The 24,705-nt window shown below is 36.1% G+C and overlaps 3 protein-coding genes and 1 long non-coding RNA gene across 4 annotated transcripts; 3 read left to right on the forward strand and 1 right to left on the reverse strand.

Annotated features, from left to right (window-relative positions):
- Window positions 1–337: 337 nt before the first annotated feature.
- On the reverse strand, window positions 338–11,953 carry cactin. The gene is made up of 10 exons (XM_082173033.1): window positions 11,646–11,953; window positions 10,317–10,821; window positions 9,055–9,150; window positions 6,498–6,643; window positions 6,258–6,420; window positions 5,998–6,112; window positions 4,279–4,471; window positions 4,065–4,187; window positions 2,017–2,375; window positions 338–1,163 (listed from the first exon to the last, which is right to left on the reverse strand). Exons 1-10 carry the CDS (start codon window positions 11,930–11,932, stop codon window positions 673–675), a joined length of 2,478 nt encoding a protein of 825 aa, XP_082029159.1. The 5' UTR covers window positions 11,933–11,953; the 3' UTR covers window positions 338–672.
- Window positions 11,954–13,641: 1,688 nt separating this feature from the next.
- On the forward strand, window positions 13,642–16,879 carry LOC309501161 (CD48 antigen-like). The gene is made up of 6 exons (XM_082173216.1): window positions 13,642–13,846; window positions 14,615–14,923; window positions 15,267–15,524; window positions 15,608–15,736; window positions 16,274–16,314; window positions 16,434–16,879. The coding sequence occupies exons 1-6, from the start codon at window positions 13,780–13,782 to the stop codon at window positions 16,518–16,520; spliced, it is 891 nt and encodes a 296-aa protein (XP_082029342.1). The 5' UTR covers window positions 13,642–13,779; the 3' UTR covers window positions 16,521–16,879.
- Window positions 16,880–17,596: 717 nt separating this feature from the next.
- On the forward strand, window positions 17,597–19,485 carry LOC309501185 (CD48 antigen-like; the record flags this gene model as incomplete). The annotated part of the gene is made up of 3 exons (XM_082173256.1): window positions 17,597–17,756; window positions 18,496–18,804; window positions 19,208–19,485. Coding segments are annotated over exons 1-3 (654 nt in total), but the record flags the coding sequence as incomplete, so codon positions are not given.
- A 27-nt stretch (window positions 19,486–19,512) lies between these two features.
- LOC309501250 lies at window positions 19,513–24,602 on the forward strand. Its single transcript, XR_014206816.1, has 3 exons — window positions 19,513–20,302; window positions 21,533–23,868; window positions 23,899–24,602. It is a non-coding gene; the product is annotated as an uncharacterized lncRNA (long non-coding RNA).
- Window positions 24,603–24,705: the final 103 nt, after the last annotated feature.

The raw sequence follows: 24,705 nt of genomic DNA on the forward strand, positions 1-24,705 counted from the left end.
AGGATGCCAAGACAAGTGTCAAAGGACTGCATCTTAGTCAAAGTTTAATGTAGCTCATGTTACATGTTTTCAATGAATATATAATGAATGTACAGCAGAAACTTGTTTTTATATATAATAAATCAAATTAAAATGTATATATTATATATAGATAAAATATATAAAAACAAGTTTCTGCTGTACATTCATTATATGATTATTAATGAATGTACAGCAGAAACTTGTTTTAGATGCTAACAATATTTTTTACTTTTAATAAAATTTTTGTACCTGAAATGCTGTAAAATGCCTTTTGCCAATGAAAAACAAATGAATAAAAAATGAGCACAAAAAAAAGTTAGCAAACAACCTTTAATGAATCATCTCAAAGACAAATAGAAAAAGAATAACAATTTTAAGGTACAAACAATTAACATGTTTTAAAAAGGAATCAAATGCAAGCAAAGTGCTTGCAAAACAGAAAATGTCAAGGTCAAGTACACGTATTTAGGTCCTATCCCATTGAAAACCAGTTTTTCCACTAACAGGGGGATGTTTGTGGCATCAATACACAGAGTTTGTACTTGTATTTTTAGATTTACACCAATTTTACAGCATTTGAAAATAAACGTTCAGTGTTCTCTATAATCAACACTTGGCTTATCTAACTCAAACGCTAGCAGATCCTCCTCTTCACCGTCTGTAGCGGTACCGCTTAAAGTGGAACCACAGCTGAAAGATCCCATTAGCGAACTGGCAGCGGAAGCCATGGCGATGGGAATACTCCCATTCACGGTTCACGATCTTGAAGGCGATGTCCTCGTACGGCGGTCCGGCGTGGAAGCGCAGAATTCCGAAGTCTTTGTTGTCGCTTGAGGGCTCGAGGAAGTACTGTGGAGTTGAGCGTTTGTCGATGAGGTCGGGGTAGAAGATGTTGAACTTGTAGCCCTGGACGATCTTGGGCGGCGGGTTGTCGAAGTCGTAATGGGTCTGGTTGTATTTGTTCCACTCGAAGCCGGTGTGAACGCGGTTGAAGAAGCGGGGCTTTCGCGGGCGGTATTTGTCGGCCCACAGGTACATTTTTCCAGTCAAAGGCATTTCCACACTGAACTGGGCCTCGTCGCCGCTCATTCCCTCTTTAGCGCGACGCACAAATGCATCCTCCGCACTTTCATTTGCATCACCTGTTCAAGAAAAAGACAAACGTTTTACTATCAATCTTAACAGGAGGGAAATGTGAACTCTTAATAAGCTAGTTTAATGCTATCCTATCAGGTAAAGATCTTTACTGTTCCTTATACTACAAGACTGTTAAATTCTTAATTTCAATTGGCTGACACATGGTGATTCATTTTCTGTAATTACAGGTCTACAAAATAACTCAAGGGTTGATTTTTCAGATTGAATTTACGCTTTTGTTCACATTTAAACAGAATATTTACATAACATAACATAAACAGAAGCTCAACCGAACCTGCTTGACAAGTGAGAGCCATGCATGATACTTTGGGATGACAACCTGAAGATATCAAGTAAAACATGTTCTGTAACCATCATCTCATTAGTGAAACTCATTAAGTGTCTCCCTGGGTCTATTTCCTGCTTTTCTGCGGTTTGTAACCTCAAATAAAATGTAAACAATTTTCTACATATATTTTTACCACCCTCACAAATTCAAAGTGGCCTGTACAGAGGCGGGGTGGGGTGTGACATAATGCGCCTCCCAGTGGCAGAAGTTGAAATTACATGCAATTTCATTCGTTGCCAGTGTGCAGGAAACATTTATTTTATTTTTTTGCCCTTTTTTTGTTGGAAAAAGCAACAACAACAAAAAACAGTGGGGAGATAGAATAGGAAGCCAATTGAAAAAAATTAAATAATGTTCTATACACTGATCATAAATTCTTTCAAACACTGTAAGTGCATGCTTATTTTCAACTTTAAACGTTCACATTTGACTTTTTTTTCCTGAAACAATTCTGGCAGTGAACCGTTTAAGCATGTGGTGTGTGTAATAGTCTATGATGCGATACGCACCCGTCACCTGCAGCTGTCTCCGGGCCAGCAGGAGTCTCTGCAGGTCCTCCTCCACCTTCATGATGTGTGTGTCCAGCGGTAACTCGGAGGGCTGAAGGAGCGTGGGACTGTAGCGGCCGGAGTCGTACTCAGCCTGACTCTGCTGGATCAGATCCTCCTCTGTTAACACAGACTCTGCGGCTTCATCTTTCTCTCCCTCCTCTCCATCTCCCTTCTTCTCCTCAGGACTGCTTCTTCCTGACCGCTCACCCTCTTCTCCATCCTTCCTCTTGGTCTGTCTCCCCTCCTCTTTCTCCAAGTTGGCACCTTGCCGAGAGCTGCCCGCTTCTTCATCTGCAGACTCCGCCTCTCTGGGGCTTCTGGGTAACAGAATGGACAAATCAAACGTTTTATTGAATTTTTCTGACTTTTTTTTAAATATACTTTATTTTATTTGTGATTAGATCATATTTATATATATAAAGCATTTTATAGTGCAATTTCAGGTTGACATATTTTAGAACTAGTAACTAGATAATTGTATCCATGATATTTTCAGGCCCAAATTTAATAATTATAATACAAATTCCCTGATATTTCCAGGTTTTCTATCATCATGGAAACCCAGGAATATTAGCATACTGCTAGTAAGAAGTACATAATGTATAATGCATACCATTAAAAAAATTATAATAAATTAAATAGAATTCAGAATGCAACAATAATCATTTAAAATTGTAGTAAACTACTTAGTTGTGACCTCACAAAGTTGAATGTTTAATTCATCAGATTGAGTCCAGTTTATTTCCATCTTAAAAAATACAGTTATATAGTATTTTTCTCCAGTTCAAATTAGTCTAAAAATAACATTCAGATTCAATTTTATTGAATTTTCCAGTCGGTTGTGATTAGATTGAAACTATCATTATTATTTTAAGTCACTTGTCGCCACCTACTGGTGTAACGGTTATTTTAAATGCTAGATTCACTATCATAGACATACGTGTTTATATGTGAAATATAAACTTTAATCCCAGCACTTCTGTTATAAGATGAATATTTGTAACACAGAAATAATGACACTGTGTGGTTGAAAAGACTGTGTGTGAAGCTGTTTCATATCTGTACATGACATCTGCTCTCTCTGGATCAGAACCCAGATCTGAATGTTCTCTGTGATCGCACTCGTCAAAGGTTTAACATTGTCATTTAGGAATAAGAGATTGTGATCTTTTCACAATTAATCATGCAGCTTTAGTATATATTGTATAATGCTAATTATTTTTTTGAATTATATGTGAAACAGTGTGCAGAATGACAACATAGCATACATACTACATAGTCACATGGCCTTTCTGTTGCATATTTAATTCAGCAGGTTCCAATTTAAAGGAACCGTATGTAAGATTGTGGCCAAAACTGGTACTGCAATCACTTTCAAATTACTGTAGAGCAGTGTATCCCCTCCCCTCCCCCCTGACTCCAGGTTGCCAGTTAGGCTGCAGGATCCAGCAGGAACGTCGGCTGCTACAAGGAACTTCCAATGGCAAGTGACGAGTCCTACACAGTACGTTTTTTTTTCGGACTTTGTCACAATGTATTTCGGATTCATAACGAGGTCTTTTAGCTTTCATAATGTTAGACATTTTTTACCCGACACGTTTGTAGCTGCAGCTGTGGTAACTAGAGCAGAGATGGCAACCCGGATGCCGAAACACTACTGACTTCGTGATTGGTAGATAGGTGGAGGGTGGAGCTTCAGGCCAAAACACAACATGACAACATCAACATCAGTTGAGGGCTGCAACTTCACCTTTAAATGACAATATCCTGGCCGGACTACTGTTGTCAGTGATATAAGTATTTGAAATGAACATGATTTCTTAATGTCTAGTGACATATCAGGGCCATTTTATGATTAATTGAAATACATTTCTTACATACGGTTCCTTTAACAAATTTTTTTCCATCTTGGAAGCATAGCTATTTAGAATTTTCAACCCAAATGTCTCCTTAAAAAAAATAGCACTTGTAAGTCTGAACGTTCAGGTAGAAATGAAATCACTCACATGGGCCGCTCATTCTCCGGCTCCTCTTTGATGATGGGGAAAAGCGGTTCACTCTCCACACCCTGTTCCTGCTTGAGTTTATACAGCTTCTGCCGCAGGACGTCCTGATGGCGCTCTCTCAGCCTTCACAAACACACACAGGCCCTTATTATAAAACATTGCTGAATGCTAAAAACCTCTAAAGGCCCCAGGACAGTTCTGCTGGGATACGCACCTGGCCCGTGCCATGTAGACCCGCACCTGCTGCAGGAGACTCTCCCAGTAGCCGATGTCCAGGTTGGAGCCTCCGGCCTGGATCTTACTCTCGATGTTCATATAAAGAGCCTGAAGCTGACTGTAAGTCTTCCCTTTAAACACGCTCTGCACATCTGTGCTGACAGATGTGTTTATGCCCTCACGCCGGTCACCTGAATCAAAAACCCAAATCAGAGATGGATGACTTTCATTACTAAATGACCTAAATGATGAGAAGTGTTGTAGAAAACTATTATATAATATAATTTCATTTGCACAGTTACGTGAATTTGTAGATTTCAAATGAGTTCACTGCAGTTATTTAGAGAGAACTGTAGATAGTGGCCAATAGTGGGAAAATTTACATCTTCACACTTTATTCAAATATTATTAAAAAAGTGTTCAAGATTTTGTAAGCATATTGCTTAGTTGTGCTTGGAGTCAATCATTTTATTTGTGATATGAAACGTGACCATTTTTGGCCAGCCTGACATTCAAAGTGATTATGAACACTGAACCAATGAATATTAATAACTGATTGTTGTAGTCAACATATGCTTTTGCCTGTGAGCTTTTTGTTTTTGCATAGTAAAATAAAACCTGTAGTTGTAGTTAACCCCTTTTTTGCTAAATAATTTAGTCAGTTTAGTGTTATTAAAATAATAATCGTTTAATCGAACTTGCAGGGTCGTTAAAAATATTTGTCCACTACTGTATGAAAAACTGTAATAATAATGACAAATAAATAATGAATAATCTATAATACAATAAAAAAAATGTATACACTATAATTCAAAAGTTTTGGATTGGTTTTTAAATAAGTCTCTTTTGCTCACCAAGGCTGCATTTATTTGATCAAAAATACTGTAATGTTGTTAAATATTATTATAATTTAAAATACCTTTTCTATTTGAATAGAAAATGTAATTTATTCCTGTGATCAAAGTTGAATTTTCAGCATCATTACTCCAGTCTTCAGTGTCACATGATCCTTCAGAAATCATTCTAATAGGAGGATTTGATGCTCAAGAAATATTTCAGATTATTATCAATGTTTAAAACAGTTGTGCTGCTTAATATTTTTGTGGAAAGTTAACCTTGATACTTTTTCTTCAGGATTCTTTGATGAATAGAAAGGTCAAAAGAACAGCATTTATTTGAAATAGAAATCTTTTGTAACATTATAAATGTTTTATTTATTGCTTTATTGCTACTTTTGATCAATTTAATAAAAAAATTTGAATAGTAGTGTAAATACAATCTTGAAAAAAAAAAGCATAAATTACAGTTACTAACATAGTGAACATTTATTTGGACAATATTTGGCCGAGATACAACTATTTGAAAATCTGGAATCTGAGGATGCAAAAAAATCGAAACATTAGGAAAATCTCCTTTAAAGTTGTCCATTTATGTTCGCGATTGTGCTGCATTCACTCACAAATATAAATGTATTATATATTTACGGTAGGAAATTTACAAAATATCTTCATGGAACATGATCTTTACTTAATATCCTTATGATTTTTGGCATAAAAGAAAAATCATTCATTTTTGACCCATACAAAAGCCATTGTTGGCTGTTGCCACAAATATACCCGTGTGACATGTGACTGGTTTTGTGGTCCAGGGTTCTCTGAAATGAGTCAACTGTAAAGTAAACAGGATGTAAATATGATAGCGAAGGTCATCACATCACCTGGCCCTTTCCCTGACGTCTCCATTTTGCGGAGTTTGCTGATTTCGTCCTCAGTAATGGTGGTCATGTCCCTCCAGAAATCCACGTTCTTGCCCTGTTCCAGCTCCATGTACACCTGCAGCCAGTAACACAGCGGGTAAAACTACGACCATGACCAAAATCACCATGGAAGTTATGCAAGAAGTACGGTTACTTTACATTTTAATGTAATGTCTGAACCAATCAAGTGTTAAACGATTGTTTCTCTCTCTCACACACACCTTGATGTCCTCCAGCAGGTCCTCCATGTCTGTGGCTGTGAGTCCGTTGAGGAAGGTGTACGGCTCATGCATCTCCACCGACAGATCATCATCTTCAGCGCTGATGTATTTCGCCAACAGGTCGATGGGTTTCGCTCGGCCGTCACGGATACGAATCTTAGACCTGCATCACATCACAGAAACACATTACAAATGATCCAATCACATGTATAAATAGATCAGCCATCTGAAGAGTGTGACCTCAGTTTGGCCTGGTGCAGATGAAAGTTGTCCTCCTGTTCCGCCCATGTCTTGAAATGTTCCGCCTCTTTCTCCCTCTGCAGCATCTCCAGCTCCTGCTCCCGCATGGATTTCTCCCGCTCTCGCTCCAGGCGCAGCTGCTTCACCTGAACACACAAGTCTCAAACATTTATTTCATTTTAGCAATCTGGATGCACATATAGACATAAAAGTAGTACAAAAATACAGTACAATTTATTATGAGAACATTTAATTAGGGAAATTAATCAATAGTTATGAATGTCATGAAAGTTTGATTCAAATGTTGCAGGGTTATTATAGTTGACTGAAGTTTTTTTTATTTTACTGTTTTAGTTTTAGTTACTTGAAATAAAATAAACTAACTAAAATTAAATAAATATTTGTAAAAAATGTAACTTTAGTTGCCAAAACAACATTTCTAATTTCCATTCAATTTAACTTGATAGACTAAAATAACTAAAACTGAAATAAAAATGAATACAAAACTATTTAGATATTTAAAAAAAATCTAAAACTAATTAAAATGACAAACTAAACACACAACAAAATACTAAACTACTTTAAGAAAATATAAAAATAAAAACTAATTAAAACATATTAATAAAAAAATAACACTGATATGTTGTCACATTACAGTGTTGGGCGATATGCTCCATTTTCATATCGTCCTATCGTCAGCCTGTGAGATCGGCGATACACGATATTATCGTGAGGGGGGCGGGGCTTACTTATTTGATTATTAACTTGCTTATTTACTCATCAATTTGCTTGTTTTATTACTTCGTTTTATATATGAGAATTTTTTTTCTATTTTGCTAGCAAAGGTGGAGTGTTTATTAATAGGCTAAATCAGGTTATTTCCCGGTATAGTGAGGTAAAAAAAGATCTTAATCATTCTTGTATCTGACTCGGAGTATTTCAACATGTCAGCGGGAAATTTACGGACACATTATCCTCTCATGCCGTTACAGATGCAGCATTTTGACTGTACTTCTGCACGAGATGAGAACACGTTTTAATCATTTCTTGGGTCAAGAAAGAGTTGGAGTTTGTGATATATGTCCTCCTACCAGTGCTCTCTCTGTCTGGATGCACTTCACATATGCGCACCGCACTTCAATAAGCCCAAATAACGCGGGTTAATGTGTTTTAAATGCCGGGAGAAATCAGAGGCAAAAATCTAAAAGTCAATCGGTTATATTTAAACTTATGACTTGACTCTGCTTGCTCTTTGGCTTGCTATGTTGGGGATATGTTGGGGATATTTAATTTAATTTTATCAATCAATAAATTCCTCTTGAAACAAACTTTGTTGTATTATTTTAATTTAATATTGTGAAGCTGCTTTGATACAATCTGTATTGTGAAAAGCGCTATACAAATATACTTGACTTGACTTGACTCTGATAAAGGAAAACGGGTTAATGCGTTTACATGACCACACGCATTGTCAGTTTATTCAGCATAATCGAGTTAATAACGTGCATGTAAACGCGCTCATTCCCTGAAAGTGAAAGCAGAAACGGACTGAGCTTTCGCTGCATTAACGGCGCGTTCTCTCAGAGACGACGGTGGATATAACGGTAGCCTATAGCAACTATCTTAATTTACTGGCTTAATATTTCTCTTGTGGACTTACATTAATGACAGTGAACAAATTTGAAGAATATTTCTTTGTTAAACAAGTGTTTGAAGTTGCTTTTGATTTTCACAGATGTTGTGCTACGTTCGTGAACTAAAGACTTTTATTAGGCCAAGGCATAATATAATTTTATTGATATTATTATTATTATCATTAATATTTTGTAATTGTATTGTTTTTAGTGTTATTAGTGTCATTAAATGTATTGTTAATGTGCTGGAAACAAAATACTGACGAACAACGATGCCGTCTTCATCTTGGCTCTGTATAAGAATGATGCGTCTGTTAAAACAAGCACTCTTGACAATGTGTGAATGGACCTTGCAATAAAATGTTGTTGTGGGATGTAGTTTTTTTAGTCTGTTTTAAAACATTTTCTTTGAGGAGTCCTCATACGTGCGTGTCGGTGATGTCGCAAGTGTGGTTGTGTGGTGATGTCGTTATGAATTTAGGCAAGGCAAATTAATTAAATGTAGTTCCTAATTAATTTAATAATACTAGCTTCATAATAATAATAATGATTTAATACATTAATGGGAAAACAAGCAAATTATCGTATTGATATCGTCAAAGGCATCTGCCAGCAGCGATATCTCTGACTATCGTCGATACACGATACTATCGTCTATCAGCACAACCCTATGTCACATTATATATGAAAATTAATGAACTACTGACCTTTTGAACATTATTTTATATTTGATTTTGTCTAATTAAACTATTTTAAAATATGATCACACATTTGTTTATGGTGCCTCCAGTCATGTTAACTAAAAATACTTTTCAAGTATATATACATTTATCTAAATTCTGTAGTTTGTCTTAATTCAATTTAGAAACTAAAATCTCCTATAAAATTCCCAATTCTATAGCATGTCAGTGTTCTGTAGTCACCTTCTGTAGTTCCCTGCGGTTTTCCTCCTGGATGTGTTTATTTCTCTCCTTCAGATTTTTTTCTGACAAGTGCCCGATGCCTTTCTTCTCCAGAGCCTGAAAACACACACACACACACACACACACAGCAGAAAAATGAACTTGATTTCTTTAGTCCTAACAAGACTTTCTCAAGCAACATCACTGCAATATCAAGATGCATTTAGGGGTGTAACGGTCCATCGATATCAATCTATGCACCAATCAAATGACTAACAATATTATGGATCAATCAATATACATTTGAGACTGTCTTAATTGTTTTCCTTACACAAGTCAATGATGAGCTGTCATCAATAGATGACTGATAAACTCATTAGTTATTAGATTTTTTCTACATAATTATTTTTGTTTAACTGTATTTTTTGTTATAGATGGGATGGGATTTGCAGGATTTTCAGAGAGGAGTTCAATTAAATGTTTAATGTTACATTCTGGTTGCATTTGTGAGTAAAAAATGCTGGCTGTGTAAAATAGGCACATAATATGCGGTAAAAAAATATTGATTCTCATTTTTATGAAATGGTTTTAATTCTTAAATCCCAAGAATCGATATTTTAGTCTATGCTGTTTTTAGTTGATGAATGAACAGAACATTGTAGCTCGCCTCCAATCCAATAACTCGCAATAAGCTTTTTAAATTTGATATGAAACGAAGTCTCAGATTTCAAATTCTGTCAATTTTATGTAAAAATTCTAACAATACCGTTTTGGTGCTCTTTAATGTGGCGTAACAGATCGCTGTTGCCTCCTCAGATCAAGCAAAGAGTTATGATGACAATCACCATTTAAAAGTTTATATTTAAAAAGACGAATTGGAGTCAAAACGAAATTGTGTAATTATAAAGTTAGTATTATAACCTTATATAAAAATGTCCTTCTTTTAAGTGTTTGTACACAAATCAGTCAATTTTAACTTTTATTATTATAGTAATGTAGTACCAACTAGTTCACAGCAGTTTTTTTTCTTTTAAGAAAATTTGCTATGTACCTGAAATATCCAAAATAATAGGTATCGAATCACAAGCTTGTGAATCGAAATTGAATCAAATTGTGAAATTTCTGTCAATAACCAGTCCTAGCGCATAATATCATAATTGATATATCTATCACAGGCCCCTGAATCGTATCATGACATGTTTTGAGGTAAATATTGTTTTGTTTCGCCGTAACGTGATCAAAAGGTCACATTTCCACCCTCAGCTATCAAGCATCTCCCTCACCTTCTGCCATTTGAAGGTGCCGAGCAGGTTGTTGTCTCCAAACGGATTGTCGGCGTTGGTGTAGCCCATGTACTCTTCACTCCAGCCCATCTTCTCTCTCTTCTTCCTCTCTTTGGCCTCTTTCTTGGCCAGACGCCTGGCTCTCTTCTCCTCTGGGGTCTCCAGCGCTTTCATCATCTCCTTCTTTTTCTTGGTCTCTTCTTTGGCATTGGATGCACCCTGTGCCGTCTTCCCCCCCTGATCGGAGTCGACGGAGGAGCAAGAGGAACTCGAGGATCTGGATTCCGAGCGTCTACGTCTGTCTTGTTCCCTCTCTTTACTCTTTCTCCTCCCTCTCTCCCGGCTGGGACTCCTGCTCTGTCGTCTCCTCCTCTCTCGTTCGCGCTCCACGCTGGAGTCTGTGCTGGAGCGCGACGAGCTTCTCCTCCTCCTGCTGCCCTTTTCATCCTTGTGTTTCATCTTCATCTTATGTTTCTTATGGTCATTGTGATTATCACCTGAAGAGCTAAAACAATAAATAATAATAAAAAAACAGTTAGAACACTTGCAATCACAATCAGGAGTTTTACATTTTTTGGATATGATCATCCTTGTATGAAGGACCCCCATTATAAAGTCGCCATGAAATCAAAATTCACTATTTATTATAAATAATTTCTCAGTGCTCACTGCACATCATTATTTGTTTTATAATTCATGTGGCCTCATAATCTTTAATCAAAGTAACGTCCCTTCTCTCTTGCATCGGCATCTCTGATGATGTTTATCCACCAATAGCAAACCACAACCATCAAATCAACCGATAGACTAAATTAAGTCCATATTCAATAAGCCATTTCACTCAGATATACATCACAATGAAAAAGAAAAGTATATTACAAGTTACAGACTCAATTTACACTGTTAAAAATTATTATTATAAATGTCTAAAATATTATTTGGAAAATATTTAGTTTCTATTATCCCTCATATTCCTTTTAAGTATACAATTTTAACTAATTTATTTTTATTTTTTTACTTATTTACGTTACTTTATAGCTATTGTATTTTTTTTTATTTTTTTTGCCTTTGTATTATTACTTTTTCCTTTTAAAAGCACTTGAATTACCACGGTGAATGAAACGTGCTAACATTATATAAATAAACTCGCATTGGCTTGCCTATTACGTTACATTATTAGCTAACGTTACGTCTTTCCACTCGTTATAGTACTGTACGGTTTGATATCATTGAACCTTTTTACACTGTTTTTTTTTTACACCCCTCCTTACAGACAAACTGAAATTCCTACAGAATAGTTTGATTATTTGTGTCTATGTTTTTAAGTACCTGTCTCTGTCTTTTGATCTTCCGTGTGATCGTGCTCTTCTGTCTCTATGATCGCGGTCAGAGTCGCTGGAGTGGCCGGACTCCCTGCCTCTGTGTCGGCTCGGGCCTGCAGAACCTCCGCTGCTCCTGGAGCCGCCGCTTTCAGACCGCCCTCGTCTGCCAGAACCCTTCACAGGAGAGCGGTTCCGACTTTGTCTGTCCTCTGGCGAACGGACATGTCTGCGGGATCTTTCTTGCGAGCAAGACCGCGATCGGCTCCTAGTCCTACGATGCTTCTTCGATCCCATGTTTTCAGGTCCTGACCGCGCCGCGTCGCGTAAATAGGTAACGTTACTGTTAGATAGATAATTTTGGTAATACTTGTTTATACGATGTGATAATCGTTCAGATGAAATAATAAATCTTATTTATATATATATTGGGAAATATGCATGTTTATTATTGTTCAAGCTTTATACAAATATTCGTATAATTTCAAGCAGGCGATATATAGAGCTCCTCATCTGAGGTCCTGTTTAAGGCGGAATGTTGACGGCTCGCTGTTTCTTCGTCATTTTAATTTGAACTTTCGTTAAAAAATGTAAAATACACTATTCATTTAAATGAATATACATTATTAATTTAAATGCCACACGGTACTACACTACATTATGATAACTTGACAAACACAACACTAAAATATCACAAAGAACGAAAACCCGCTAAACGTAATTTACCTAATAACACTTTAAAAGTGTTTTCTATGGTTTTCACTTAAATTATTATGTTTGTCCTGTATATTAGTGTTTGATTTCAGAAATTATAACTTTGAATAAATAATAATCTAATTCGATTGCTTTAATTCTAGTATTGCTTCACAGGGTTAGAATTCAAAATTAGTTTGGTAAGAGAAGCCTACCGGTATTTCCTTCCATTTATTAATTCAACTGGATGTGATGCTGTTTCTTATGTTTTGTCTGTCTAGTCTTACAATCTAGATCCCAGCTAACAGTGAAAGAAGAAATGGCAGAAATTGAAATTCCATATGACAGAGATAAAAAAAAATACAAAAAAATGCTACTAAAATGGCAACAGATTGGATTAATGAAATCAAAGGGTGACATTTAAATTATTGAATAATTTAAATAATTAAAATTATTTTCAATACAAGGAAAAGTTGGGAGAGGTATAAGTATTAGAATCTCAAGATTAAGATTGGAGCATACGGTCTAAATAAAACGCTTCATCTAATATCTAAACATCCAAGGGTTGTGTGAATGGTGTGGACAGAGTGAAACTGAACATGTGATTATTAATTGTAGGAATTATGACTAAGAGAGAGAAATATTATGAGAGGACATACAAATTAGCCTAATATTAATAACTGTTTGCTTAGAGTTATCTGGTCTTTAATAATGTTCTCAAAAGGTTAGCACAAAAACACTATCTAGCTCTATAGCTTTTTCTGAATTATTTTAGTTGGAGGTTCGATTTTTAAATGCTATGTTCTGAGAACATTCAAAACTAACATTCCCATAATGTTTGCAAAAAAATTTAATTGAATGTTCCCTTAACATTCGCATAACCAAGAAAAGACTCTTTTTAAACATTTGAAAAACTGGACATTTTTAACGTTCAGAGAACATTCAAAAATAGTGTTTTCATAACTTAATGGGAATGTTAGCAAAGCGTTCTTAGAACATATTAGTGCTAGCTGGGATAGTACAGTGGCAAGCATACTTGGAAATATTGATCTACTATGAGAAGGTGGTAACCCATACTTGGAATTTGTCCTCTGCATTTACGCCATCCAAGTTAGAGCACACACACTGGGAGTGATGTAATGTAACATTACCTCTTAATGTTAATGTAAGGTGTGCATTAACAGTGATTGCTCATATAGTAGTAGTGGAACCAATGCTAATCACAACATGCTTGTATGTGTATTTTTCCATATAGTCTGTTTTCTGTGGCTGGTTCAAGTTTCATCATTTCTAATCTCATCAATATGGAGGGAGAAGCTGTTTCTCAGAGATCAGTGTGAAACTGTGATTTTCCTCGTCTGACATAGAGAGTTGTAAGGAGCCGGAGGCTACATGAGTGTCATTTCAACATATTCAACTTCCTGTTTTAAATAACAACTTCAGCCATTTTGATGTTCGTTACAATGGCAGTAGATCGTATGCTTACATCCTTCATCCTTCTCCTCATCTGTAACACAGGTAATAGACTCAGTTATTAAATGTGTATAACTCACTGAAATGTCTTGTTTTTAAGTGCTTTATCTATAATGTCGCTTGTATAAAGCATCATCTTCAGTCTGCTATAGTTCTGCTTCTCATGAACAGGATCTGCTCCTGATGAGAAACTAAAGCACTAGAGAACTAGAGTGACTCGTCTCTAACATTACTAACACTATAAAGAATCATTTCCATTAGGCTACATTAGGGATTAAAAAACAGACATCAGATTTGTATTTATTGAAGATATTTTGGTTATATTTCATGAAGCATGTATGATGTTGTAACCACTGATCTATATAGAATGACACATGATAATAATGGTCATTTTATAGATCAGTGGTTGTAACACAGTTCGTTGTTGTGGGAAGAAGACGGAAACCGGTGAACGATCAAAGACTTTTAATAATAAAATAATAAACACAAAACGAGAGTAAAGGCAGCAGCCCCTCACGGACGACTGCTGTCACATAATAAAACAGAAACACAACGTAAAGTCCAGGCCTGTCCTCCACTGTCGGCGCGACTCGCTCATAGTTTGTTTTGATATTTGTGTGTTTTCAATGTTCATCAAACACATATAACCTGTGATTTAACATTTAACATTGCACTGAGAGCGATGCATAATGTAAGGACTAAAATATCTGCAAGACTGCAACTCCAGAATGGAAACAGTAGTTTTGATCAACTCTGGTACTTGAACACAGAGCGTGAGATGCTTAACAAAACAGTGTGTTTCTCTCTCCTCAGGGTTCAGTGCTGAGATCTCTGTGTTTGTGAAGACGGGAGATTCTGTTCAACTGGATATACAGACACAAGACCTACCAGAGTTTGATGATTTATCCTGGACAAATGATAAATCAGAGAATATAGTTAAATATATACATGAATCTAAAAAAGTAAGACTTCACCCTTCCTACAAGGACCGAGTGGATTTCAATGATGAAACCTTCTCTCTCACACTGAAGAACATGCAGAAGACAGACACTGGACTCTATACAGCAAGAACAATTGGAGAATCAGTGAACACTATTGTTACATACAGAGTATCTGTTATAGGTGAGTCTTCATTCATTGTGTTCCTGCATAAAAGACAATTCATAAGAGTCATTTATGTTTAATTTCTCACTTTTATATAGTGTGCACATTTAAGCTTGTGGCACTTTTTTTTTTACTTTATTGATTTTTACTCAGACATTTTAAATAAAGAATACAGATAAATGTGGTTAAAGAAATATTGTTGGGTCGTGTTTATTCTTTATGTTGTGTTTAGATTTGAATGTATACTGCATCTCTACTGTGATATTTATACGGCATGAATTAATGTTTAAACTTTTTTTTAAATCAATGTTCTGTTAAATTGTGAGTGTGATTCTGATCTTGGAGTAAATGTGTGTTTCAGACGCTGTGGAAGCTCCTGTTCTGACTGTAAACTCAATCTGGTCCAGTGATTCCTGTGTTACTTTTAGTTTTACATGTAGAGGTCATGACCTCACACTCAGCTCCATTTTTGAATATGCCAGATGCTCTCCAGAGGAAGTGACATCACATGAGAACTACACTCTCATCCTGAACTGCAGTGAGGAATCCATCATCTGTAACCATAGCAACACTGTCAGCTGGAAGGAAGACAGAATACATATAAAACAACTCTGTAGAGGTAAATATCTGCTTTTAATTTTATCTCACAAATCAAGGCTGCTTACTATAGACTAATTATGTTGTTCATCTTTTACTTTCCAGATAATGAAAGACTACAAATCGAAACTCGCCATACATTTAGTCTTATGTTTATTGTGTTTGGTGTTGTGGGAGTGATAGTGATAGTGTTTTCTGGTTTGCTCCTTTACTGTTGCTACAAGAATAATAAAGGTATATCCATCTCACAAATATTAAAAAACTGATATTTATACCTAAATAATTGATTCTTTAGTAGCTAAAGAATGTTGGAATATGGAAATGATTAAAGGGGAACATAAGCAATAAGGTTTATGTAGAGAAACAACACATGATTACTGCACAGTCTAAACATTTATAAGATATTAAGCCAAGATAAATCATTGTCTAGTTTTGTCTGGCCATATTGTATGTTTATAGTTTATTTTCCTCCTGTTTCACAGCATAAAATATTCCTTGCAAATCCCTTAAATACACAAAATGATCTTGTTTCTAAATATTTCTTCTCAAATCTTGACTACAATTCTGACTTCACTAAATATTTGCTGCTGGCAATAAATACTCAACTCATTTTTGTCGCTGTCTAGTGAATCCAGAACTCTGGTCATTATTAAACTTGTAGGCTGTCAGTCTGATAGATGAGAGAAATCAAACATCTGACAGTAATCAAATGCAGAGAATTTCCATACAAACCTGTAATCTGTGCAGTAAACTTCCATTCTGACCTCTCAGGTGTCAAACAGAGTGATGATACAGACTATGATGATGTTGAGGTGAGATTCAAATGACTGTTCATATTCCTGCAGACGTCACAGATAATAAATGTCATGTGACCCAATACTGAATATTAACTGTTTCACATTTTGTGATGGCTTGATTTATTTATTTTTAGACTCTGACGCAGAAAATGACAGGAGATACCTGGACCACCGTCACCTACTGTATAGTAGGACAACAAACACCTGCTCACGAATGTTAAAGCATAAAAATACTTTTTGGATTGACTGGACTCACAAATGGAGCTTAAAGTCTTCATTTACTCCCAGATTTCATGACTCTTGTGGAAGAGTACAGATACTCTTACTAATGTAAGTCCAATGAACTTCAGTCCGTTGCCTCAGATATTATAGTGCTTCTCTGCTTCCCTCATATCATTTGAATATATAGTTTCATGTACTGTAATCTACTGTTTATTGATTTTATGCTGTTTGAATTTGCTGACTTTCTTGACTAGGTTTCTGTTGAACATGAGATTTTAAAATGTTAGTGACACTAATCTGGTAAAGTATAGGTACATTTGATAATACTTTAGAAAAAGAAAAAAATCAACTGAAACAATTTGTGTTCTCTTATGAGCGCTATAATTCCCAGAGAAAGCTATCCTGACTGGACTCACAAACCTTCATCTCAAAGACTCAGGTGCTGCAGGATCCCTGAAGTACATAATTTGATATTTGCCATATTCTGCTATTTTTACACTGATATTTTGAATGGCTGTCATTGGTGGGGAAAATGCTTTTTGCAGTCAGATGGTGTAGTTATAACTTCTACCAGCGGAGGCTAACAGGGCCATTCTAACCAGATAAACTGGGCCAATGTTCTAGTTGGTCTTTACAAATGTTAATGTCACTCTCAAATCAATGTAAACCTGTGTGTGGCTTGTATTATGAATGGGGTTTAACATTTATATACAGTTACTCATTTAGATTAGTTTATTGTTGGATGCTGGAATGTTTTCTGTGACCGGTCCAAATCAATGCTTGTTTTCAGTTTTCAATCTTTCTATAGTCTCATTCATATGCAGGTTATTACTGTTCTGTATGTTCTAATGTAAAGATTTAATAATATTGCCATATTGTTTGTACATGACTAATTGTTCAATAAAAAAGGAGAAAAAAATAATATGCAGGTTATTAAAAATGCTGTAACTTTCTTAAATTGTCCTGTATCTTTCTTAAACATCTCCTGCTTTATGTTTTATTTTTAGAAGCATTAACATTAAATCTAACTGATATAACTAAACTACTAATTGTCCAGCCGAGGATCATGACAAAACTGAGCTGGTGAGAGAGTTATAATGAGGCTACATGAGTGTCATTTCTCACATATTCAACTTCCTGTTTTAAGAATACAACTTCAGCCATCTTGATGTTCGTTACAATGGCAGTAGATCATCTGCTTACATCCTTCATCCTTCACCTCATCTGTAACACAGGTAATACACTCAATTATTACATGTGTATAACTAACTGAAATGTCTTGTTTTTAAGTGCTTTATCTATATTGTCGCTTGTATAAAGCATCATGTTCAGTCTGCTATAGTTCTGCTTCTCATGAACAGGATCTTCTCCTGATGAGAAACTAAAGCACTAGAGAACTAGAGTGACTCGTCTCTAACATTACTAACACTAGAGTGGAAGTGGAATCATGTCTGGACTGAAAAACAAATGTAAATCTTTTTACAGACACCAGTTTTTCAGGGGTTAAAAAACAAAGTGATGCTGGTGATGCTTTTTAAAGCCCCTAAAGTTATAGTTACTTATTAGAGATATTTTTGTTATATTTCATGATCCATGTATCATAGAAACAAGTATTTTATATTCATGGATTGAGTCTCTCTCTGATGTGCTTAACGAAATTAAGTCAGATATAAAAATAATAAAACATACAGTATATGACAGTTGTTCCGGTTGACTTGATGTGATGTAGGCCTATGTCTTGACCAAGGTCTTAATGCTGCATTACAGTTGTAATCAGACTTCTGTCTGGTGTCGTTATACCACATTTATATCACTGTGAACACAGCCTCAACAAATTACTGAACCATTGAACCTTATGATTTATTTATTTATTTATCCCCCAAAAAATACAGGAGTGAGAGTTGATGATGGAGTAAGATGGAGGTGTAAAATGGGTCCAAATCCAAAAGCTGAACTGTGTTTCTCTCTCCTCAGGGTTCAGTGCTGAGATCTCTGTGTTTGTGAAGACGGGAGATTCTGTTCAACTGGATATACAGACACAAGAACTACCAGAGTTTGATCTTTTATCCTGGACAAATGATAAATCAGAGAATATAGTTAAATATATACATGAATCTAAAAAAGTAAGACTTTACTCTTCCTACAAGGACAGAGTGGATTTCAGTGATAAAACCTTCTCTCTCACACTGAAGAACATGCAGAAGACAGACACTGGACTCTATACAGCAATAGCAAGTGGACAATTTGAGAACAATATTGTTACATACAGAGTATCTGTTATAGGTGAGTCTCATTTCATTGTGTGATTTCATGTGTTCCTGCATAAATACAAATTCATAAGAGTAATTTCTGTTTAATTTTCACTTTAAAAAAATGTGCACATTGAAACCAGCTTGTGGCACATTCAATTAATTCATTGTTTTTCTGCTACTTTAATTAAAGCAAAAAACAACAACATTGGCGTCTAAATACGTAAAGACGTTTAAATAGAGAATACAGATAAATAATGTGGTTAAAGAAATATTTTTGGGTAGAGATGAAAACTAATTTTATGTTGTCTTTAGATTTAATGTGTACTTCATCACTTCACTACTGTAGTCTTTATTCAACAAAACAAGCATTTGAAGCATTTTTCATCACTGGGCTGTGAGTGTGATTCTGATCTTGGAGTAAATGTGTGTTTCAGACGCTGTTGATGCTCCTGTTCTGACTGTAAACTCACACTGGTCCAGCAGTGACTCCTGTACTGTGAACTTCACATGCAGAGCTCATGACCTCATGATAAACTCTAGCTATCAGAACAACAGATGCTCTCCAGAGGAAGTGACATCACAAATCAACACTCTCATCCTGGACTGCAGTGAGGAATCCATCATCTGTAACCATAGCAACACTGTCAGCTGGAAAATAGACAGAATAAACATTACACAGCTCTGTGGAGGTAAAGACACGTGTGTGTGTGTGTGTGTGTGGGGGGGGTGGGGGTGGATGTTATTGAGCTTGTATAAGTTTAGCTCTTGCGTTCTTCTGAACATCTCGCTGAACGACATCTGAACATTGCCCGATGTAATTTTTGAGTCATATCACTCCATAATCTGCCTCTCTTTTAAATGCCTATTCCATGAGTGGTACAATGACTGGCTGTTTTAAAATATAGGCCTAGCTAATATCGAAACAAAATAACCCAGGCAGTCTCATCTACGAGACGTTTAGGCCTCCTCCAATAGTAGGCTACTGACAGCTGGGCTCATAGCTTGCAGGTTTGCTTAGTGGCAAACTTTTTTAATTTGATTGGTTCAACCGCCACCCGCCCGAATTTAATTAAAATATAATTTTTCGTCACGTCATCCGCCCGATCTGCGGTTTATCCGCATATCTAGTGTGTGTGTGTGTGTGTGTGTGTGTGTATGTGTGAGTTGGCTCGGCCCTCCCTCATGCAGTTTAATTGGTTGACATTGCGTGTATGATTGACAGGAACAGAATGTGAGGCTCATCAGACAGTCGAAACGAATGTGTGTGCTCCTTTAGGCCTAGGCTATATAACATTTTTTTTTTGTTCTTTGAATGTCAATTATTTTAAATAAAATTAAAATCATTCATTATTTCATTATGATTACATTTCTATAGGCTATATTTTTTAGCAGACTTTTTTTTTCCTGTCCTGGACTCGGGCTTGACTCGGACTCGAACCATTTTGGACTCGGTCTTGTCTTGGACTCGAACCTCTTTGGACTTGGTCTTGACTTGGACTCGACTATTCCTGGTCTTGGACTCGACAAAGGTGGTCTTGACTACAGCCCTACTGGGCACACATGAACAGAATCCACTGATAACAGACACTTTGAAAAGGAACCACGTCAAATTATCCACTATTAACCACATTTTATGCCATGCATTGTAGATCCGTACACAGAAGCAAACTGCATTTTCAATGTAGCCTATCTTCCAAAGCCAATGTTGACAAAACAAACTTTTCCATAAAGAGGTGATATTTCCGCTATAAATTGGTTTCCTGGGGCATTTTTTAAAACCTTATCAAATAGTAGGCTATATGCATTTTCATGTAGCCTATGTTCTTCATTTTAACTGATCAATTCAGTTAATAAGGCAACACTATATGCTTGTTCCTAGTAGGCCTACCTAAAATAAAATCAGTTTCAACAAAATCCCGCACTGCAGATGTCTCCGTGTAACCAGAGCCCGTCTTCCTATTAGACATTCTCTGGTGTAACCTACTTTTTGATCATTTCATTTCCTGTTTGGAATGGAATAACGAGAAATGAAAACCTGCTCGTTTATTCGTTTTTTAGTTTAGTTAAAAAAACGAAAAATGAAAAATCGAGCCAAAATCTCATTTTTCGTTTTTTTAACTAAACTAAAAAACGAATAAACGAGCAGGTTTTCATTTCTCGTTATTCCCTTCCAAACAGGAAATGAAATTATCAAAAAGTACACAGACCTTTCTTCTTCAAGCATCTTGGAGACGTTCCCGCAGTTCTTCTGGATTTAGTTTGTCTCAGTTTTTTCTGTTGAGACAAAAGATATTTTACATAAAAGTCCATAACAATACATTACATGATCATGAATAAATAGTAATTCCTGTAAACTGATCAAGTAATTCATATTATTTCCACTGATGTGCCACTAATGGACAGAACTCTTGTAAATTAAAGAGCTAATAGGCTGTTGGTAAAGTCACACATCACTGCAGCTGCCATTAGAAGCTCTGGTTCCCAGAAAAAGGAGAACTACTGCACATGCACAATGACTAAATCTTGTCATACTCAACTTTAGCAGAAGCCTTGATTTGTTTTGTTTTTCTGAAATTAAACAGTCTGAATAGCCTTTGTTATGGTATAATATAAATAATAATCAGTTTTTGTGTTCAAGCAAGAAAAAACACATGTTGGCTTGGAGTCACATGATGCTAAGCATATTTTTTAACTGTTTCTTTCAGAATTATTAAGAACCATTTTTAAAAGCTGTACTGTTTGACGTTCTTATATTTTAGATGGAGAAGCTGAAAGCTCTGGGATATGTTCCTCTTCTTCTACTAGGGAAATGTTCGAAGGCCCATAAGTGGACAACGGAGGTCCAGTGTCCCTTTGAGTTCCCACCTAAGGGACATATGGTGATGGACAAAATGCTCATCCTCTTTAAATATATTTTACAGGGTAAATTGTATTTGCAAGCGCTGATACCTAAATACTGTAGCTATACAAGTTTCTATGTTAAACTACACTTTATTTACAGTTTTTCTCCATTGGTTTGGCTCATTTCTTGAAACAGAAATGACATTCTCAAAACAACATGGACAAACCTCCAAACCACTTGGCAATTGTTCACAACAGAATTGAATTTCTCATTCATTTAATAAAATTGCAAATGTCTAAGTACATGTCTCAATGTCTCAGTACATCTTTGCAAATGATTAAGTACAGGTAGTCTACATTTAGCACAATTTCCAAGTAAATAGATCTTGTTGATCTAAACTGATTGTTGATTCTCAGTCTAATGGTTGTTCGCTCCAAAATGTGTCAGCGTCATTTCATTGTATAAGTCATTACATATACAATAGTCTGTTCAGTTGTCAAAATTAGTCAAGAACATAATACCATGAATATCATATATGTATATATATATATATATAATATTACAGTTTTTCTCAGTCGCTTTGGTGCATTTCTCACATCACTATTTACATTTGCACAACAGTTAGTTCAACCTCCACAACATTTAGTCATTTGTGCACATCATAGTAGCAGTTTCTCATTCCTTCCAACAAATTGCAAATGCTTTTGGACATGCATCAATTGCTTTCATACAACTCTCTGCTGTTTTATAACATTATAATTTGCTTATGTCATGTCAGTCAAAATGAACTATACTTGTGAATGCTGAATAGTCATTCCATATAAAACTAATAGTCCTCATTTCATTGCTTGAGTCATTACATACAAAAATGTTGAACTAGTTGTCAAAATCTGTCAAGCAAATTGTACACATTTTTTAAAATCTTTTTTTTTTTTTTCTGAAAAAAGCAAGACCCTTTCTCTTTTTCTGACTGCAAGAGATGATATTCGCTGTGATGTAGATGAAATTATGTGGCCAGACAGAGAGGAACGTCTGGATGTGCATGAATGATTACAGTACTATGTATGTTGTATGTTCAGTTCCAATATGTGCTGCAATATTGTTTCCAGTGTTGCACAGCTCTACCCAAAGGGAGTTTATGTTTGTTGTAAATAAGGGTGTATTTTTTCTTTTGCACAATGTTGTGAACAAATTAGAATTGCAAAGAGCATATGCAGTAAAAATGTGAAACATACATATTCAGTGTCTTGTACTCAGTTACCTCACTAAATACAGTAATGAGTAACTTTACTGTATTTTTCAAATGGCTGTGCAAATAGTATATAGTGCTGTCTTGAGCATTTTCAGGTAGTGTCACCAAGATCTGACTTTTTTGCATTGGAAAACATTTACAGAGTTAACTGTCATAATGAAAACATGACAAAGCCATTTGACTATCTTGTTCATAAACAATGGTGTCAGGACTTTTCATCTTGATGACACTGACACTTTCATTGACATGAATACTTGCTTTTGAGGAATGATCTATCCATTTTGAGCAAGTGACACACTTTTGCAGATTATCAACTAGGGTTTGCAGTTTGTACTAATTGTTTTGAGAACTGCATTAACTGTTGTGCAAATGTAAATAGTGATGTGAGAAATGCACCAAAGCGACTGAGAAAAACTGTAATATTATTGGACACCGGGCCACGGTGGATGTCCCAGGCCAGCGAGGGGGCAATATAACTATGTGTGCTGCCATGTCTGAGAATGGTGTGGCCACTCACATCCCCAGTCTTGGCCCATACAATACACAGAACCTCCTCATCTTCTTGGACTGCCTTCATTTTGATTTGATCCCTGAAAATGAGAGAGGTCTCGTAGGGCCTCACCTACCACAATATGTCATTGTAAGGGACAATGTGAATTTCCACCGTGGCCCGCTCATCAGGGCCTGGTTCACTACTCATCCAAGGATGGTCAAGGTGTTTCTACCACCTTACTCTCCTTTCCTCAATCCTACTGAGGAGTATTTCTCCGCATGGAGGTGGAGAGTGTATGAGCATCGGGCTCAAGATCAGAGGTCCCTGCTCCATGCAATGGATGCTGCGTGTGAGGATATTACAGGAGATCAGTGTAGGGGATGGTTGCGACATGCACGCCGTTTCTTCCCTCGTTGCATCGCAAGGGAGAACATACGCTGTGATGTGGACGAGAATCTGTGGCCAGACAGACAGCAGCGTGTGGATGGCCAGGAGGGTGAGGAGGACGGTGGCCAGGAGAGGGAGTGTGAGGACAGAGACCAGTGAAGAACTGTTAGTTGTGAAACTCCAGCTTTATTTACAGCACTGTAGGCTGCATATCATTTTCATTGTTTTTTGTTTGTGTGTTTATATTACAGTATACTATGCTGTATACATTTTCTTTTTACTCTGATGTATAGAAGTTATTTTATGTGTGTGAATGATAATGGTTACAATTTCCTTGGCAGTATGAGTGCAGTGTGTGATGTCAAACCTTGGAGGCTACTCTTACCCTAAAATCCTATTTCTTTTTTTCAGTTTTATACACAATTGTATTCTGTTAGCTAGACAAAAAACAGTACAGTAACCATTGTCAATGAAGGACTGGGCTAAGACTGAAAGGTGGACATGAGGGATATTTCAATGGTCCTCTGCCATAGTGACAAAACATCTAAACATTTTGACTTGCAGTGCTTACACAATGCCAAAGGGACGAAGCATTTTGGGGGCACTGACTGTTTAGATGAGAAGGAAATTTAGTTTTGACACAGAGTGAACTGTTTTGGGAGATATGAGCTTTTTCAAGTGAGCTATAGTGTTGTGCTGAACTGTAAGACTGTTTTGCCAAATGATCTTTGAGTTTTGAGAATGTAATTTCTGTTTCAAGAAATGAGCCAAACCAATGGTACTGTAAAAAAATTATAATTATATATGACTTTAATGGTACTTTTTTAAAAGGTTTGAGTCCAGAAGAAGAACAAGAGGTCACAGAAGGTAATGAAGCAGAAACGCAGGACTTGAAAGAGACTGTAGAAGATGAAGAGGACATTATACTGGAAAACAATGTAGAAATGGAAAGACTGGA

The sequence above is a fragment of the Leuciscus leuciscus genome (assembly GCF_965113295.1).
Source record: "Leuciscus leuciscus genome assembly, chromosome: 6".
Classification (NCBI taxonomy): domain Eukaryota; kingdom Metazoa; phylum Chordata; class Actinopteri; order Cypriniformes; family Leuciscidae; genus Leuciscus; species Leuciscus leuciscus.

Excerpts from the sequence above, each read along its gene's own strand:
- cactin (XM_082173033.1), bottom strand. The coding sequence starts at position 11,932 with ATGGGATCGAAGAAGCATCGTAGGACTAGGAGCCGATCGCGGTCTTGC. Across the intron at positions 10,822-11,645 it reads AGATCAAAAGACAGAGACAG|CTCTTCAGGTGATAATCACA; the intron begins GTACTTAAAAAC and ends TTATTGTTTTAG. Across the intron at positions 2,376-4,064 it reads CCGGAGAATGAGCGGCCCAT|AAGCCCCAGAGAGGCGGAGT; the intron begins GTGAGTGATTTC and ends TCTGTTACCCAG.
- LOC309501161 (XM_082173216.1), top strand. The coding sequence starts at position 13,780 with ATGTTCGTTACAATGGCAGTAGATCGTATGCTTACATCCTTCATCCTT. Across the intron at positions 15,525-15,607 it reads TATAAAACAACTCTGTAGAG|ATAATGAAAGACTACAAATC; the intron begins GTAAATATCTGC and ends TTTACTTTCCAG. Across the intron at positions 15,737-16,273 it reads TTGCTACAAGAATAATAAAG|GTGTCAAACAGAGTGATGAT; the intron begins GTATATCCATCT and ends CTGACCTCTCAG.